Source organism: Hyperolius riggenbachi, chromosome 5 (genome assembly GCF_040937935.1).
Source record: "Hyperolius riggenbachi isolate aHypRig1 chromosome 5, aHypRig1.pri, whole genome shotgun sequence".
Taxonomy (NCBI): Eukaryota; Metazoa; Chordata; class Amphibia; order Anura; family Hyperoliidae; genus Hyperolius; species Hyperolius riggenbachi.
Genome location: NC_090650.1, coordinates 103,337,071 through 103,356,807, shown reverse-complemented (window position 1 = coordinate 103,356,807; position 19,737 = coordinate 103,337,071). Strand labels below are relative to the sequence as shown.

Sequence of the window (19,737 nt, the reverse complement as noted above, 5' to 3'; positions counted from 1 at the left end):
CAGGGCTAACGGCTGCAGCCCTGCCTCCAGTCGCGTCTATCAGACGCGCATCGCCGCCTCTCCCCCGCCCCTCTCAGTGAAGGAAGACTGAGAGGGGCGGGGGAGAGGCGGAGGTACGCGCTGACAGACGCGCGTGGGGCAGGGCTGCGGCGGTTAGCCCTGCCCCAACCAGGAAGCGCTCCCCCACATTACGGAGGGGGTTTGGGGGGACAGGGACCCCCGTTAAGCCGCGGGATAGCGGCGTTTTAGCAGGGGCACACGTGCCCCTGCTATATATGAGGTCTGAAGCGAGATCTATTCTCGCTTCAGACTCTCTTTAAGGTCAACAGATTATCCAGAAAGTTATTACCGTACCTGTGGTTTTATTTACACTCCTAGGCACAGCTTAGTGTTGCACACTATAGTACATAATCATACACATCACAGTAAGCACACAAAAACTGTTAAATAGATTACAAACTTACTTGATGCTTCGATAAATTTGGAATATGCATCGTAAGTGATCACCGGAATAGGCAAGTCCCTGAAGTAGAGTTTAAGAGCTCCGGCAATGATGTTTATATCTGGGTAGGTAGCATTGGATATATCAGCCTTATCTCCATCTGAAAAAAAAATAATCTTATTACAATAATATAAACGCAGCATGTGATAAACTACAAAAAAATAACCCAACTATTTTACGTACAGTGTGACTTCACAAATACCATCTGAAGGTTATTTCTCAATGTTCTGTCATATATTATATTAATAAGACAGTAATATTTCCCGGCGCTGTAGCTTCCTTCCCTAAGAAATGAACATAAGACTAGGGTGAGCTATGTATGTATAATTGTACAATAATGATGGTTGTCATCTTGTGATCACCAAGCTATTGATTCAGCTGACTCTGCAGACATGAGTGGGTTATGCCTGCCAGAGTGCAGAGGTGGTGAAAGAAGTAGGTAAAGGTTTATAGGAAAGGTTAGAAGTCTGTCTACCACACATATAAGAGGGAGTCACTTCAGCTTTATAGAGCGGAGTGTTTATAGAGAACAATAGAAGCAAGACTGAAGATAACTCTGCACTGAAAGGTTCCTTTAATTATGATACCAAACCACTTTTTGACTCATGGGCCACATAGCGATCTTAAAGAGACACTGAAGCGAGAATAAATCTCGCTTCAGTGCTTATATTCAGCAGGGGCATGTCCAACCTCTCAGAACACAGGAAACATGTTGGGTTTGTATTACGGAAGTTGAGACAGAATATGCTGTATCCTAAATTGGAAAAATGCATTTTCGAAGTGACCTCTGTCGCCTTTCTGGGGTACATAATCTCGACCTCTGGCCTCTCTATGGACCCTGGCCTCAGCCTGTAGGACTGAAAGCTCTCCAGAGATTCCTGGGGTTCGCCAACTACTACAGGAGGTTCATAAAAGGGTACTCTATGGTGATCTCGCCTCTCACCAGTCTCACCAAGAAAGGGGCAGATACTCACCACTTGTCCCCAGAGGCCCATGCTGCTTTCTCCACTCTGAAGAAATTGTTCTGTTCTGCACCCATATTGAGACATGTAGACGTCACCTTTCCCTTTATCATGGAGGTAGATGCCTCAGAGGTAGGGGTAGGGGCGGCGCTGTCTCAGCGTTCCAGTTTACAGGGAAAACTGCATCCTTGTGCCTATTTTTCCCGTAGGTTTTCACCCGCAGAGAAAAACTACGATATAGACAATCGGGAACTTCTAGCCATCAAGCTGGCCTTTGAGGAATGGCGACATTGGCTAGAAGGGGCAGAACACACCATTACGGTTTACACTGACCACAAAAATTTGGAGTACATTGAGGGCTCTAAGAGACTTAGCCCCCGACAGGCCCGGTGGTCATTATTTTTCTCAAGATTCAGATTTGTAATCACGTATACCCCTGGTAGTAAGAACATCAAGGCTGATGCCTTATCCAGGTGTTTTGAGCCATAGACAGCACAGCCCTCAGACCCTGAGACCATTATACCTCAGAAGGTGGTCCTGGCAGCCACTGAGACCTGGAAAGACTGTCCATTTCAACAGGATGTTCCACAGGGGAAGCCTGAGGGGGTCATGTTTGTACCATTGCCTTTTCGCCTACAACTGTTGCAGCTGTTTAATTCCCACAAGAATGCTGGGCATCCAGGGGCCACCAGAACTCAGGATCTAATTGCTAGATGTGCTTGGTGGCCGTCATTGGCAACAGACTGTAAGGAGTATGTAAGAGAGTGTGCAGTGTGTGCTAGGAGAAAACCCTCCCGTCAGGCACCTGTTGGAACATTGCAGCCTTTACCAGTTCCGAGTGAACCTTGGACCCATTTGTCCATGGGTTTTGTGGGCGAACTCCCCAGGTCTGAGGGCATGACGGTCATTTGGGTGGTAGTCGATCTATTCAGTAAGACGGCTCAATTTGTCCCCCTGAAAGGACTCCCCTCGGCCCAGGAATTGGCTGATCTCTTCATCCAGCACATTTTCCGGCTGCATGGCATTCCGGAAAATATAGTGTCAGATCGGGGAGTCCAATTTGTATCTAAGTTTTGGAGGGCATTCTGCCATCAGTTAGACATGGATCTTTCTTTTTCATCAGGCTACCACCCACAGACCAATGGCCAGACCGAAAGAGTCAATCAGTCCCTGGAACAGTTTCTGAGATGTTATGTTGCAGATGCACAAACCGACTTGGTAACATTTTTGCCGTTTGCAGAATTTGCACACAACAATCTGAAGAGTTCCTCTTCAGGATTTTCCCCATTTCAGGTGGTGATGGGAAGGTCACCTAAGTTTGCCCCATTACCAGTGGCTTCTACTCCGTTTCCAGCCCTGGAGAATTGGCAGAAGTCCTTAAAACAGATTTGGGGAATGGTTAAAGGAAATTTGGGGAGGGCTTTTCAGAACCAGAAGAAACAGGCTGACAGGAGATGTTCCATAGAATGGGAATTTTTTTCCAGGGGATTTGGTCTGGGTGTCCACACGACATTTGGCTCTAAAGCAGCTGTCACTCAAACTAGGCCCTAGATTTGTGGGTCCTTTTCCAGTGACCAGAAAAATCAATAATGTCACCTATGCCATTGATCTCCCTACCAGCATGCGAGGTGTGAGATCATTCCATGTGTCCTTACTCAAGCCAGCGGTATACGTGGATTCCGCTCCCCCCCCCCCTGTGTTGATTGATGACCAACCTGAGTATGAGATTGAAAAGATTCTGGACTCACGGCTTGTGCAGAATTCCGTGCAGTATTTGGTTCACTGGAAAGGATATGGCATAGAGGAGAGAACTTGGGTGCCAGACTGTCGTATGCACGCAGAGGAATTGAAGAAGGAATTCCATGAATTGCACCCTGGAAAGCCTGGTGGGAAGTGTCTGGAGTTCACTCCTCGGGGGGGTACTGTAATGGAACGCGGAAAGGCCGCCGCGTTTACTGACAGCAAGGCGGCTGATTCCGCGTCCAGCGCGGCGGTTTGCACGCAGCAGCGTGCGTCTGGTGTGGCTGGGTCTGTTAGTTCACACAGATTGAGAAATACGCGCGCTGAGAGGCAGAACCTTTATGACAGCCGAGGAGGGATCAGCTGACCAGGTTGGTCAGCTGACCTCAGAGCAAGTGACTATTGGTCAATCACTGATGGGTGGCGCCGGAGAGCGCTGCTCTATATATAGTCACTGCTGGTCAGTCTCAGGTTGTATGCCATTGCGAACACTTACGTGGAAGCACTCAGACCTTAGTCAGATCCTACAGTGTGTTAGAACCAGGAGGATCTGGGAATTCACACTGAGCCAGATTACTTCTGTTTATCATTGTGTTATACTTCAGACTAGTTCCAGGGTGTCGGGACCACGGACCTCACACCCAAGATTAGAGACTTTGTGTTATCATTGTGTTATACTTCAGACTAGTTCCAGGGTGTCGAGACCACGGACCTCACACCCAAGACTAGGGACTTTGTGTTATCATTCTGTTATACTTCGGACTAGTTCCAGGGTGTCGAGACCACGGACCTCACACCCAAGACTAGGGATACTGTGTACCATCATATTATAATCCAGACTAGTTCCAGGGTGTAGAGACCACGGACCTCACACCCAAGACTAGGCATTGTTTGATATTTGTTATGACCTACTGCTTTTCTGACTATCCCTCTGCTTTCTGATTCGGTACCTACGCATATCTGATTATCTGTTGCCAACCCTGCCTGCCTTTGGATACCGAATCAGCCTTCTGTCTCTGTACCTTGTCTGTCCATGTGTTGCCGACCTGGCTTGCCCAACCTTGAGAGTTATCTCTCTCCTTAAGAGATAGTCTCCAGACCTGCTAGTGACATCCACTTTCAGGTGTCACTCACTCACAGGTCCTTCCTACTTTCAGCCTGGGACTCCACCCCTTTGGAGGTCTCAGGCTGCTGGAAGGTTTTTGCACTTCTCAGAAGGCAATATCGCCCATACTGCCAAAGACCACCTGCTCCTCGGGTGGTCTTCCTCAAAGTCATTACTGTTGCACCAAACACTCACACTATATAGGTGTCCAGAGGTTAGTTATACTTGGATTATCGGTGATTCTGCAGATCATCAATAATCGGGTATATACAGTGGAGGAAATAATTATTTGACCCCTCACTGATTTTGTAAGTTTGTCCAATGACAAAGAAATGAAAAGTCTCAGAACAGTATCATTTCAATGGTAGGTTTATTTTAACAGTGGCAGATAGCACATCAAAAGGAAAATCGAAAAAATAACCTTAAATAAAAGATAGCAACTGATTTGCATTTCATTGAGTTAAATACGTTTTTGAACCTTCTAACAATAAAAGACTTAATACTTAGTTGAAAAACCCTTGTTTGCAAGCACAGAGGTCAAACGTTTCTTGTAATTGATGACCAAGTTTGCACACATTTTAGGAGGAATGTTGGTCCACTCCTCTTTGCAGATCATCTCTAAATCCCTAAGGTTTCGAGGCTGTCTCTGTGCAACTCTGAGCTTGAGCTCCCTCCATAGGTTTTCTATTGGATTAAGGTCCGGAGACTGACTAGGCCACTCCATGACCTTAATGTGCTTCTTCTTGAGCCACTCCTTTGTTGCCTTTGCTGTATGTTTTGGGTCATTGTCGTGCTGGAACACCCATCCACGACCCATTTTCAGTTTCCTAGCAGAGGGAAGGAGGTTGTCGTTCAGGATTTCACGATACATGGCTCCGTCAATTTTCCTGTTAATGCGATTAAGTTGTCCTGTGCCCTTAGCAGAAAAACACCCCCAAAGCAAAATGTTTCCACCCCCATGCTTGACGATGGGGACGGTGTGTTGGGGGTCATAGGCAGCATTTTTCTTCCTCCAAACACAGCGAGTTGAGTTAATGCCAAAGAGCTCTATTTTGGTCTCATCAGACCACAGCACCTTCTCCCAGTCACTCACAGAATCATTCAGGTGTTCATTGGCAAACTTCAGACGGGCCTGCACATGTGCCTTCTTGAGCAGGGGAACATTGCGAGCCCTGCAGGATTTTAATCCATTGCGGTGTAATGTGTTTCCAATGGTTTTCTTGGTGACTGTGGTCCCTGCTAATTTGAGGTCATTCACTAACTCCTCCCGTGTAGTTCTAGGATGCTTTTTCACCTTTCTCAGAACCATTGACACCCCACGAGGTGAGATCTTGCGTGGAGCCCCAGAGCGAGGTCGCTTGATGGTCATTTTTTGCCCCTTCCATTTACGAACAATCGCACAAACAGTTGTCACCTTCTCTCCCAGCTTCTTGCTAATGGTTTTGTAGCCCATTCCAGCCTTGTGCAGGTCTACAATTTTGTCTCTGACATCCTTGGACAGCTCTTTGGTCTTTCCCATGTTGGAGAGTTTGGAGTCTGCTTGATTGATTGATTCTGTGGACAGGTGTCTTTTATACAGGTGACTAGTTAAGACAGGTGTCCTTAATGAGGGTGACTAATTGAGTAGAAGTGTCTAACCACTCTGTGGGAGCCAGAACTCTTAATGGTTGGTAGGGGTTCAAAAACTTATTTCACTCAATGAAATGCAAATCAGTTGCTATCTTTTATTTAAGGTTATTTTTTCGATTTTCCTTTTGATGTGCTATCTGCCACTGTTAAAATAAACCTACCATTGAAATGATACTGTTCTGAGACTTTTCATTTCTTTGTCATTGGACAAACTTACAAAATCAGTGAGGGGTCAAATAATTATTTCCTCCACTGTATCTGTATTCTTGGTGATACTGCAGATCACCAATAATCAGATTCTCTCTGTGTGCTGACACCGATCGTTACACCTCATCATTAGTATAGGTAGCCAGGTTTTCCCCCAGTATTAGCAGCCTCCTCCCTAATTTAAGTTAAGTTAGGTGGTGTGCGCAGCCAGGCATGAGCATGCACAGCCAAGCCACAGACTTTACGGGTCTGTTAGCGGCACGAGGGGACAGAGGGGACTGAGAGGACGGCGAGGGATGAGATGAACTACAGGGCAAACCCCAGGTAAGTAATAATCCTTTCCTCCCTTTTGTCTCAGATACACCACTTATTAATACTTTGAAACTTAATTACTATCCCGGAATACAAAAATACAAAAAAGCCTTGGTTCTATAAAATATTTGCAGAATACAATTCTTAAAGCAACTCATAGAAACTACTGTTGCAATCTTTAATAGTATTGTACTTTTCAGATGTACAACAATATAACAAGGCTATAGATGAAGACATTCCATTTTTACTTCAGATACGCTTTATATATTGTCTACTTAATTAATGACATTTTTAAAAAAATATATAGAACTGGACTCCAAGCTTGACATCCTCTTGAAGTATGAAGTAACGATCACAGCAGAAGCTGTCAGGAGTGTATTCTTTGTCAGATACAGTAAAAATGTTTACAGATTTTACAGGGAGAACCCACTAACCCTGAACTGCAGTCCAATGAAATGGGGTTTCCTGGGAGTCTCTGTTATTGCTTCCTACGCAGTCTGCTTTGTGAAAGGAAAGTGGGAAATGCTTGGGTGGTAAAACTGACACATTAGTGATACAGAAATATGCTGAGTTCCATAAGGAGAGATAGAAATATACATTGCTACTCAGAGGAGCAGCCAGAGTCCCTGGGAGGGAATAGTCTTCTAAAAATATACATGACTTAGCCTATGGTATGTAGATGTGGCAAACAGAAGGAGGACAAGGCTTCCCTTGTTAGAATTTACTGCTCACAACCTGTAAATCTTCTAATCTCTCTGGGCAAACTCTTCAGTGTTTACAAATGTTTCAGGGAGTCTGACACACTGGAAAGGAATCAAAATAGCTGATCACAGTGATGAGCAATCGTGGTTTGGCACTATGGGGCTACAGTTTTGCCATTCACAGGTAACTGCAGCTGTTTTTAGTGGTCAGTAAGGTTGGGCCAGATTAAAGCAGACCTGAACTTAGAACTTCCTCTCTGCTCTAAAAGATAAGCAACATCATAATAACCTTTAAAGAAAAACATTTCTTTGTTACAGCTGATACAAATCCTGCAATAAATGTGCAGTTTGTCTACTTCCTGCTTTCATAGAAGCAAAAATAGAGTCAACAGCCTGTATTTACAAATTAGCTTCTCCGCTAAGGCAGCCAGCTGACACAGTTGAGAGATCAAATTACACTTGTGATTAGCTGCAGATGAGGGGGAATTAGACAGGCTAAACTCTCTAAATACATACAGAGTGCATGTCTCTCTGTTTTCCTTCTGTCCTATGCAAGAGTTCAGGTCCACTTTAAGGAGGTTAGTGGTCTGTGAGGGTTCCATATAATGTCAGTATCAGTCTGAGGTTCTGGTGGGAGTGATCATTTTGTGTAAGGGAGAGGCTTCTGGTTTGGTGGTATCAGGTACAGCTGGGCATTCATGGGTTAATAGTGACCCAATCCTGCAAATTATTCCCTGATGAAAAAGTGACCAGTGAGTACTAGAAGATCAATGCATCACTTGATCTAGCTTTGGTTGCAGCTGAAATTTGACAAAAAGATGGATCAAGCCTGTTAGCTTTAGGGCTGGTTTTACAGGGGCGTCTGCCCGGCTTTCTGTGGGGTCGCGTTTGGTGGCGTTGCGGCGGCGCCGCGTTCTGGCTTTCAGCAGCCTTCACGTAGCTTTCGAATGCGGTCAGCGTTTTTCCTCCCCTAGGGAACATTACCCCGTGGCGGTTAACTGCCCCAGGACGCTACATGTAGCATCCAGCGTCGCCTTGAACGCCAGGGGAAATCGGGACGCGAACGCCGCATTCGTGTAAACGCCGGTAAAAGCCTGGTACAAAAGCTCCCATTCACTTGAATGGGAGCATTTAACGGCAAGTCCCGAATGCTGGCGGTAAACGCTCCGCAGACGCCCGTCTGAACCAGTCCTTAAACAATGTTCAATGTAAAACTATGCATTGTATTGCCTACCCTGCCTTGCCACGTTGGTTATTTACTGTTCCTGATCATACGTTAAGGGCTGGCTCACATGGGCTTCTGCTCAGCATCTCGTGGAATTGTCGACGTTTTTTTCCCCAAGAACGTCTTCTTTTAACAGCTAAGCTTTTAAAGGATTTTAATGGCTTTTGGTGCGTAGCATTTGAGAGCGTTGCGTTTTCTGGGATTTTGCAGGAAGTCAAGGGAAAGGGCTGTTGGTTTTCATTAGCTTTAATTGGCTTTTGCTGGCATTCAAACACCAGCAACAGCAAACGACTTCTATAAGCTGCATGTTGCTTTTGAGACGAGACGCCGGGATCTACTGACAGGCAATCAGGAAAGCCTGCCAAAGCTTCTACTAAACGCTCCTATTCACTTGCATGGGACAGCGCTCGATCCCTAAAAACACTGCTTTTAAACGGCCGCATTCAACGCCTGCAAAGTGTCCGTGTGAACCAGCCCTTGAATCTTATGAACATTAAAAACAAAAGGCTGCCAAAAGGATAACATCTAATTTGCATGTTTTAGTGAATACTCACTAACACTTTTCTCACACTCATAACTGTGATAAATCAAGTGAAAACTGTAAGTGAAATGAAAGCAAGAATAAGGCCTCTTGCACACTGCAAGTGATTCCGATTCAGATTCCGCTTTTTAATCAGTTTTTACATCCGATTCAGATTCCGATTTGCAGTGTGCAGGGAGCAAACTGCAAATCGGAATCTGAATCGGATGTAAAAACTGATCAAAAAGCGGAATCTGAATCGGAATCACTTGCAGTGTGCAAGAGGCCTAACTCATGAAACATCCGAAGAGACCTTATTGATTTTCCATGCATCAGGCCCAGACGCTGATGGGTGCTAGTGTTACAGTAAGAGCGCTGTATTATTTCCCAACAGGCGCAGCAAATAAGTATCTCATTATTTGCTAAGCTTTCATCCATACTGCCAATAAACAATTAGAATCAGTTTAAGAACAAGAAAAAATAAATATAAACCAGCAGCTGCACCCATCAGGACATTAAACTGCTCCTTTGTTCTGTCAAAGCCACTTCTCAATGTATTGACTCTGTCAACAGGGGATCAGTGGAAGCCATTCACACAAAACTGGGCCTAACCATCTGATCCAGAACATACTGCACCTGTTTCACATGCAGCGACCATGTGACTCCCGCCTCACGGTATAACCTACTTCTACAGAATATAAATACCTAGCAAAACACACTAGCATTTTCATAAGCAATACCCAAACTATGGGAAGTTGCGGGTGGCAGATCAGTCACTCTATTACAAGAGGGTAAATGTGAGCCTCCAGTTATAGAAATAGGATCTTGTTTTCCAGGTATCCAGTATAAAATAGCTTATTATTCTTAGAAGCTGTTTTTGTTATATCCTGATATACAATTTAATGTATGAGTATCCAGCTGGATTCTTCCTGGAGAAGGTCACACCTGTGAAAGTTATTGTGTTACTCTTACACACACTGGATTGAACTAAGATTCTCACTAAGGGGATCTCCTGTATACATACTAGATTCTCATCCGGGGCGGTCTCTAATGGCCACCTCAGCCAAGTTTAATCCAGCGGGTCTAGCATGCAGAATCTCTAGTAATGTCTGGCTGACCCCTGGCCACATTGTTCATCTACTCAACCTACCCTCTGGAAGCCGCTCCATCATGGGCTGCGGCCTCTCCTCCCCCTTCCATAATAGATACATGCCGCTAGCCACTAGGGTAGTGACATGTCTCTGCAGCACTTGGCCCCTACCATTGTCCGGGGTATCGAGTCCCTATCTCTGTAGAGAATAGTCCTTATGTATATGAGGCTTTATTCCTCATCACCAGAGTTTGATAAATACCCTGAAGAATGGGAGAAAAAGCGAGGTAGAAAAAAAATAGGAAACTCTCCATATACTCTAAAATATGTACTTGACTGTGACATTTAAAATTCATGATTTAAGCTCCATACACACACTAGATGATACTTGGCCGAGGCGGTTGCTAATGGCCAAGAATCAAGCATGTGTACAGTGGCCTTTGACTCTTTGGGCCAGCGAACTGCCGGGCGGATCAAGATGGCTGATCACTGCCCGAAGGCATTGCTCTCTCCTCTCACCCCAATGCTGCATGACGTGACTCTGTCTTACCTCCGCCCTTCACATAGCAACAGAATTCGTTGCTAGCCTCCAGGCTACGGACATGTCTGTACAGTGTCAGCACCATACGGTTGCCCAAGGGATTGGGTAACTATCCCATGCTGGCGACTTTCCTTGTACGTGTGCACGGAGCTTTAGAAAGAAGAGGATTGCTGCATATTACAATCATAAAATTTGTCCTTGTGGAATACATGTTCCCGGGAATCGCCTGATGCCCAGATACATGTAGCACAAACCTGTCCCTAAAAACTCACCAGGGACGTTGTGCAGCCTTCCTGTTGTTCCTAGCGGCTTTTCGGCATCCTCCGTGCATGGAATCTGGTGTGTCACCTGACCCACATTGGGTCACATGACAAGCCCCGGTAGCAATGCACATATGCTGGTAGCCACTAGGAGCTATAGGAAGGCTGCAAGATGTCGCTGGAGGCTCGGTGAGTATTTTACTACCTGCAACCCCCCCCCCCCCAAAAGGTCCTAAGTATCCCATCGGCATGCCGGTTAATTGAGACTCCAGGCTGCCTGAGTTCTGGATAAGAGGGACTTTGCTGTATTACAGTTCCATTTAACTTGACCAATATTTAGTTGAACATTTCCAAAATATATTTATTAGCAAAGTTCAGCTTGCGTTTTCTGTTCACCAAGGGCAGCAGCATGATTACAATTTTCTTTTCTAAAAAGCAAGGCTCCTTGTGAAACCCAAAACCATTTTCCAAATAAGCTTCTGCATGAATATTTAATAGTGACATCTTATTGGTACTACAAGGATTGATTACAATATCAGAAAGCATTTGTGACGCTTTAGACTCCATTGAACAGAAGGGTCTGCTCTTTGTTGGGGGTGAAACTGGACTCCAGCCCTCTGTCCTAAGGATGCTTCACCTTCCCTCCGCCTGAAGGCGACCTACTGTAGCTTTGTTATGGCTTTCACTAAACGTTAGGCCAGTGTTTCTCAGACCTGTCCTCGGATTCCCCAACAGTGCATGCTTTGCAGGTAACCTCACCTATGCACAGGTGGGGTAATTAGTGTCTCAGCTACATGAGGAGACCTGCAAACATGCACCGTTGTGGAGTCACCAGGACAGGTTTGAGAAACACTGCGACATTTATCCCAAAGTCTGGCTATGGTAAGAGATGTGGCATTTTGCCATTCTCCACGCTATATGTGACCACCACATTGAAAGTGAAGATGGAAAGGGGAAGTCTCTCCAGTTAACAGTAATATAAACCTGACAGTAGAAGTAGCCTTCACTCACATTCTGCTGGAAAAAAACTATTGCCTATAGGCAGATCTTCTACAGTAGTCAGCAAGGAGTGATCTGACTTTGGGGCTTATAGGTAGATTTGCATATTCAGCAGTGGAGCATCGTGGGAGTCATCAAATGCTCACTCCAACCTGAAGTAATGCAAATTCCTTCTCTTTTAAGAAGGCAAACTTTTGTTTTGCATAACATTTTAGTAAGAGGGCTTTTTGGTCCTTTGTAGCCCCTCCACACTCCAATGAGTTCTGTTCACCATGAGCTTGCGGGACCTTCATGGTTCGGAACTCGAACACCCACATTCAGCACCTTTTCAGCACCAAACAGCTGGACGGGGAGCATTACACTCCAATATTTCCTCTTATGTACAGTGTAACTCAGAAATTATCATAAAGTCTGGCGTACAGGATCATCATATTTTCACACAACAACTTGGGAGGTATTTAAACAAATGCACAATCATGGAACCCCCCTAACTCACCCCTCACTCATCCATCCATAGACTTAAACTTCAGCTACACACACACACACATTAGACTTCCATCACCAGATATGATTGTTGGTGATCATGTCAGCTAAAAAGCTAGAGTATTTACAGGTGCCCCTAAAGATATTGGCCTCCCGTCTAGCTATCTGCTATTCGGATCATTTTCACTCAACTCAAATTATCACTTTGGGAATTCAAAAGTATATATGCACAAAGTGGTGCCACTTGTCTGTTTGCCCCTCCTTTTTTATAGGGCAGAACACTCTGCTCATCCAGAAACTGAAGAGGGTGTCTGTACAGTGGTCACACCATAACTGATCTTCCAAAAGTCCTAAGTGTTTATTTGGCTTTAGGTCTTTAGGTGTGTGTGTGTGTGTTTGTGTGTGTGTGTGTGTGTGTGTGTGTGGTGTGTGTGGTGTGTGTATGTGTATATATACATATGTGTGTGTGTGTGTGTGTGGTGAGTGGTGTGTGTGGTGAGTGGTGTGTGTGGTGAGTGATGTGGTGTGTGTGGTGTGGTGTGTGTGGTGTGTGTGTGGTGATAATTTAACATTTTACAGAACTATATATTATTGTTTTATTATTAATGTTGTGTAATTACATAGCACTGACATTTCCCACAGAGCTTTACAGGATATACAGCCATGTAGCTGAAGAGGGTGTCTGTACAGTGGTCACACCATAACTGATCCTCCAAAAGTCCTAAGTGTTTATTTGGCTTTAGGTCTTTAGGTGTGTGTGTGTGTGGTGTGTGTGTGTATGTGTACATATGTCTGTGTGTGGTGTGTGTGTGTGTGTGGTGAGTGGTGTGTGTGTGTGTGTGGTGTGTGTGGTGTGTGTGTGTGTGTGTGTGTGTGTGTGTGTGTGTGTGGTGTGTGTGTGTGTGTGTGTGTGTGGTGAGTGGTGTGTGTGTGTGTGTGTGGTGAGTGGTGTGTGTGTGTGTGTGGTGAGTGGTGTGTGTGTGTGTGTGTGTGAGTGTGTGTGTGTGGTGAGTGGTGTGTGTGTGTGTGTGTGTGTGTGTGTGTGTGTGGTGAGTGGTGTGTGTGTGTGTGCGCGTGTGTGAGTGTGTATGTGAGTGTGTGTGTGCGTGTGTGAGTGTGTGTGTGTGTGAGAGAGAGAGAGAGAGAGAGAGAGAGAGAGTGTGTGTGTGTGTGTGTGTGTGTGGTGATAATTTAACATTTTACAGAACTATATATTATTATTTTATTATTAATATTGTGTAATTACATAGCACTGACATTTCCCACAGAGCTTTACAGGATATACAGCGATGTAGCTAAATGTTTCTCAGAGAAGCTCACAATCTAATCCCTGCCATAGTCACACCCTTATGACCCTATTGTTGACCAAAGCCTATTTTGTGGGGATCAAATTAACTTATCCGTACGTTTTTGGATTGTGGGAGGAAACCATAGTGCTCAAAGAAAACCCAAGCAAGCCCAATGAGAACATACAAACTCCATGAAGACAGTGTCCTGGCAAAAGTGCTGAAAGTTTATTACCCTCTATGTCTCTGTCTCTACCCTCTGTGGTTATGTCTATGTCTCCCACACAGTATGTAACAATCAATTCACGTGGATGTTTTTGGAACATACTAATATGTACCGTAGTTAAACTATACCTACAGTTTACTTTCACTTGTTTTACTATTATTACCTTTCATAAGTTAAATATTGGCACTCTAGTATCTCAGTTAGTATCTCAGTTAAAACCAGCTTGTGCAAAAATTGCTCAAAGGACCATTACAGCAAAAAAAATTAAAATTTAAAGCAGCAGCTGTCAGGATTTGGACTAGTCAGTTTCCTGATGGGGGATTCTCAGTATTACCTTTATTTTTTATTCTACTTTATTAACTGAAAAAGCACTCAATGGAAAGGATCTATATAAGGATGCCAGACAGCTTCCCTACTCACGTGCAGATTATTTTGGCAGTTAGACTGAGCCACTGCCATTCAGTAAGTGGAAAATTAAGAAAATCCTGAGAATGCAACGTGAGAAGATGGACTAGTCCAAAACCTGTCAGATTTGTCATATTTGTCACTGCCTATTGTAAAGCCTGGTACACACATCCAATTTTGACTGGCCAATGACTGACTCATTTTACCACCTCCATGTAGTATAAGGGCTAAAAGGTTTTGAATACTATTAACAGATTGTTTAGGTAAGCTCTCATACTACATGGAAGTGGTAAAATTGACCAATCAAAATTGTATGTGTGTACCAAGCTTTAGTGACAGAAACATAGGAAAAAGGTAATTCAAGGTGCATTTTACCCTTGGAGAAATGTACTTCTTATACATTTTTTTTATAGTGGTTCTTTAATTAGAGCGCTAATGGAGTTTCCCAGCAACACTCCTACCTCAGGAAAGTCACATCACAGCAGCATTTTGTAGAGAAATACAACACTGGTGTATAACTAATCTACTGCTAACATATATCACAACAGCCACAATAAGCCCAGAATGGTTCTTGCATGTACAGTATAATCTCCAGTACTGGCCCTGCCCCATCTACATAAAAGATGCCTGTCACACACAGACGGGATCCTTTCACTGAACACAGCTGTGGGCAGCTCTCTATTCTTCATTACATCAAATACAAGATGAGCTGCCACAATGCTTCATAAACTATTGCTTCATTTTCACAGAAATAATACATCCTTGCATTACATTATGACAGTATTAAAGGACATCTTTCAGACTTGTATTCAACCACCCATTGTAAATATGTGGTCTCACACAAGATAGTAGCATTAGCCATCTGTTTCTGTCCTTCCGGGAATAAAACAACTGGATTGATTTTGGAGTACAGTAGGGCTGTATTGCAGTACCTACATTTCCATTCTTTCATTATAAACATACCAGCCATATGAGTATATTAATTAAAAGAGAAACCATGACCGAGGATTGAACTTCATCCCAATCAGTAGCTGATACCCCCTTTCCCATGAGAAATTGACAGTATCAAACGGATCATCAGGGGGCTCTGTATGGCTGATATTGTGTTGAAACCCCTCCCACAGTGTGATGTCAGGACCATGGTGCTGATATCACACTGTGGGAGCCTTGTTGCATTATGGGAAATAACAGCTGTTTCCAATTGTCAAAAAAACAAGCAGCAGCTACTTCCACTGACATCACCTGCCAGCAGTAAAAATGTCGTCATATGATAAATTTCAGAATGTAAATCAGGGAGAGGAAATATTTTACAATGGGCAATCACTGACTAAATCATTTATACATAATTAATGTAAAAATGAAGCACTTTTGTTCATTACGTTATTTTCACTGGAGTTCCTCTTTAACCCTGTTAAACTTAACCTGTGCAGATAGGACACATTGAATTTCCCAGTATTTACATTGCTTATGTAACAGACCCCCATTACTTATTGATCAGAGAATTGTTCCCTTAAGTTCATTTCACAATTAAACCTTTTTGCTAATTATGGACCTCAGTAGTAGTTCTTTGCTGGGAAAAAATACGCAAACAACTGCTACCATATGAAAATTAATTACAATTAGGACAGTGATTAGTTTAAATAAATGTTAAGGTGCCCTATGCCTATGAAGGGGTGTATGTGGCCTGCAGCAGTCTTTAGGTAGATAGTACATGCCAAATTAACACCCACGTGATTTATTAGACCAGATGAGTTAGCCACACAATTTTTCAGCTTGAAAGTTGCCACTGTAACAGGAGTGGTAAAGCAGAGGCGCCAAGAAGGGTAAATGCATTAAATTACGGTAGTTTAAAATGGGAGGTAGTGGTGGACTTCAAAATAGATTCAAATGATTCAATGATTCAAAATAGAAGAACTTTATTGTATACTCCACAAAGCAACATGTTTCGTAGGTATGACACGCTTCATCAGGCAAAATCGAGGTGTAACTGAAATTTCATGCAAAGTACTCACAAATACATAGCCATAACATATTACACTATTGTGGGCTCTCGATTTCTCCTTTTGTCTTACTGTAGCCCAATAGCTAGATCGCGATCTACCGGTAGTTCGTGGTGGGCCCCTCTGCTGTAACAGGTTATTCACATGACCTCTTAGTGGCTGTAATGTTATTCTGATTGGCGTATGTAGCCTAGTAAGTGAATTACCTTCCCTGTTGATTATTTGTAACTTACCTCTATCAAAGGCCATTTTTACATCCTCAATGTGCTCCGTAAATCCCGAAACTCTGTACAGCCCTTCAGATTTCAAACCTATGATCAGACACAGGAAAAACGGTTGTAGCCATTTATCATTTAACATTAAAGGCATTCATCAACATATTATTGTCTGGTTATAACGTGGTGAAAAACATAAACCACACCTGTCAGTTTTCTCAACATCACAACCCACCTTATGAGCTCATGGATTTCTAGTAAAGCTGTGTCAAGCAAATGCTGTACAGACCCCAATGAAAATTTCTGAGGGTGTCTCCAGTGATGGTGGCCTTGATGAACATTTAAAGGAAGCCTGAAGTTAGTTAAAAAGAACCTGAACTGAAAATAAAAAGTCAAAATAACCATACACAGGTCATACTTTCCTCCTGTGTAGTCTACTCCTCAATCTCTTTCTCCTCTCCTGCGTCCTATTTGTCCACTGTGATCAATGGGATTCTGCATCCTCTATTTTGAAAATGGCCATTACTAGAGATGGCCCGAACCGTTCGTCGGGCGAAACTCTCTGGACCTTGTACTACTTCCGGGTCGCTATGACCCGGAGTAGTACGTCTGCGCTGGCCCGGCAGTGCGCGTCCTATATCGCGCTCCTGTTGCCGGGCACTCTCTGCGCATGAGCGTGACGTCACTCATGATGTCACGCACATGCACAGAAAGTGCCCGGGAACAGGAGCGCGATCTAGGACGTGCATTGCCGGGCCAGCGCAGGCGTACTACTTAGGGTCATAGCGACCCGGAAGTAGTACAAGGCCCAGAGATTTAGAGATGTTCGCCGGCGAACGGTTCAGGAACCGTTCGCAACATCTCTAGCCATTAACACATAACAGCTTCCTGTTCAACACACTGTCAACTTTAATTTCACCCACTTGAGCCATAGGGAAACATGGACATTACCTTGCACATTCAGTTGTAACTGACTGCTGCTGATATATAACTGACAGCAACTGGTATATTTCAGTTCTGACAAAATATTGTTCGAACTGGAAGGGATGACTGTAAGAAGAAAATGGTGAGCTTCTGAGAGGAACTGATGGTGAGGTTAGTATGTAATATTCATTTGCAGGTACATTTTGTGTTTATTTTAAATAATTTTACTTGCTTCAGGTTCCCTTTAAAACAACAAAAAAAAAGTTTCACTTACCTGGGGCTTCTGTCAGCCCCCTGCAGCCGCTCTGTGCCCGCGCTGTCGTCCAGTCCCCCGCCGCGGCTATGTTTCCTTATTGCCGACTTGCATGTCGGCGGCCACTGCGCCTGCGCGGTTCTGACCACATGCGCCCTTGTTCGCGCTCAGGTTGCCAGGAGCTTACTGCGCAAGCACAGTACAAGGCGTCTGCACAGGATGCTCTTGGCGACGGGAGTGCTAACAAGAACACGCGCGGCAAACGCAGTGCCCGTCAATTTGCAAGTCGGCGATAATGAACCTTAGCCGTGGCGGGGGACCAGAGGATCGTTCCAGGACAGCGCAGGCACAGGGCGGCTGCAGGGGGCTGGCAGAAACTCCAGGTAAGTGAAACTTTTTCTTTTAATTAAGTAACTTCAGGTTTCCTTTAAAGCAGACATTTTTCCCAGTCAGAGGAGGAAGGTTGCCCCAGGTTTTCTACTTCTAAAATTAAAATTCTAATCCTTTTAAAGGATATTAGTAAGAAAGCACAGATATTCAAGATAACCAGAACTCTGATAAGCAGTATCAAAAATCTTGAATTTTTATTCAAAAAAGTATACAAATAAAGGGTCTGCAAGGCGTCTGCACAGGATGCTCTTGGCGACGTGACGTTTAATTGAGCCTTTACATATTACAGCAATCACACTCCATTAAGAAGATCCAAAGTCTATCTCATCTAGAACAGCTACAACGGAATGTATTCTGCAACAACAGTGGAAGATACAGCATCAGGTAAGCATGTGAATTAGTGGCGACAGACGCTGGCCTGTTTCGGGTAACCTCCTGCCCTTTATCAAGACAAAAAGGTGCTGCTTGTTGCTGCAGAACACATTCCATTCTAGATAAAATGGACTTTGCATCTTCTTAACTGTGATTAATGTAATATGTAAAGGCTCAATAAAAGACTACTCTTTACTGGTTTAATTTTGTTAATTAAAAATATGAAGGGGTTTTGATACTATTTATAAGAGTGCTGGTCATCTTGAATGTCTGTTGGATACTTATCTACCTGTTCTCCGGTAGATTGACCGTTGCACCTAATCACACACCTGTGGGAATGCGCCTGCAATCTACAGTGGAGGTAAGAAAGCATAGAGCCTGACTTACAAAACCCCTCCGGAGCTGCAAAACACATTTTGGATAAATGTCTCCCATAATGATTTTTAATAATCACTTTGAATGACAATGTATCCTCCATCCTTGTACAAATGAGTTGTGTAGCCATCTGCTGAGCAGGTTATTCTGTTTTATGGAGAGGGAGGAGGGGGAGAGAAAGCAGGAGATGCTTTGCTGCAGCTTAAAGAGACACTGAAGCGAAAAAAAATATATGATATAATGAATTGGTTGTGTACTATGAATAATTACTAGAAGATTAGCAGCAAAGAAAATATTCTCATATTTTTATTTTCAGGTATATAGTGTTTTTTCTAACATTGCATCATTCTCTAATATGTGCAGATTACACAACACTCAGCATTCAAAATGATTATTTTAGAGCAGTCTGTGAACTAATGACCTCTCCTCTGCCAGAGGAAAAGTAAATAGTTAACTAACAGTTGAGATAATAAAAGTCAGAAAACAGCCCTCTCCACGACTTTGAAAGTCGAAAGTCGTAGAGATAATGGCTTTTTTTTCCCTTAACACTTCCTGTACTGGAAACAATTAGACTGATGTATCTGATCTTAAAGAGAACCCGAGGTGTGTTTAAAGAATGTTATCTGCATACAGAGGCTGGATCTTCCTATACAGCCCAGCCTCTGTTGCTATCCCAAACCCCACTAAGGTCCCCCTGCACTCTGCAATCCCTCATAAATTACAGCCGTGCTGTAAGGCTGTGTTTACATCTGTAGTGTCTGTCAGGAACCGGCCCGCGGCACGCCTGCGTATACGGTTCCCGACTGCGGGTTTGACCAGACTGAGAGGGGAAGCAGCCTTAGTCAAGCTAAAACAAGGCTGGGACCCCTCAGAACACCTCTCACTGCCACCACTAGCGGTTCGCTAGACACTTCCACTCTGCTGTCGAGTCCTCAGCGCGCACTCCGCGTTTTCGTATTTGGGTCAGCTTTGCGATTAGGCCAAATACGGGAACGCCACGCACCCACACACACAC

General features: G+C 44.0%; 1 protein-coding gene across 3 annotated transcripts in view; it reads right to left on the bottom strand.

Annotated features, from left to right (window-relative positions):
• CHN2 (chimerin 2) overlaps positions 1 to 19,737 on the bottom strand; it is a 426,701-nt gene that overhangs the window by 21,205 nt on the left and 385,759 nt on the right. For all 3 annotated transcript variants that reach the window (XM_068236077.1, XM_068236078.1, XM_068236079.1), the window contains 2 exons: positions 16,427 to 16,504; positions 465 to 602 (listed from right to left, as the gene is read on the bottom strand). In XM_068236077.1, coding sequence (XP_068092178.1) covers positions 465 to 602; positions 16,427 to 16,504 — 216 coding nt within the window. The remainder of the gene's footprint in view (positions 1 to 464; positions 603 to 16,426; positions 16,505 to 19,737) is intronic.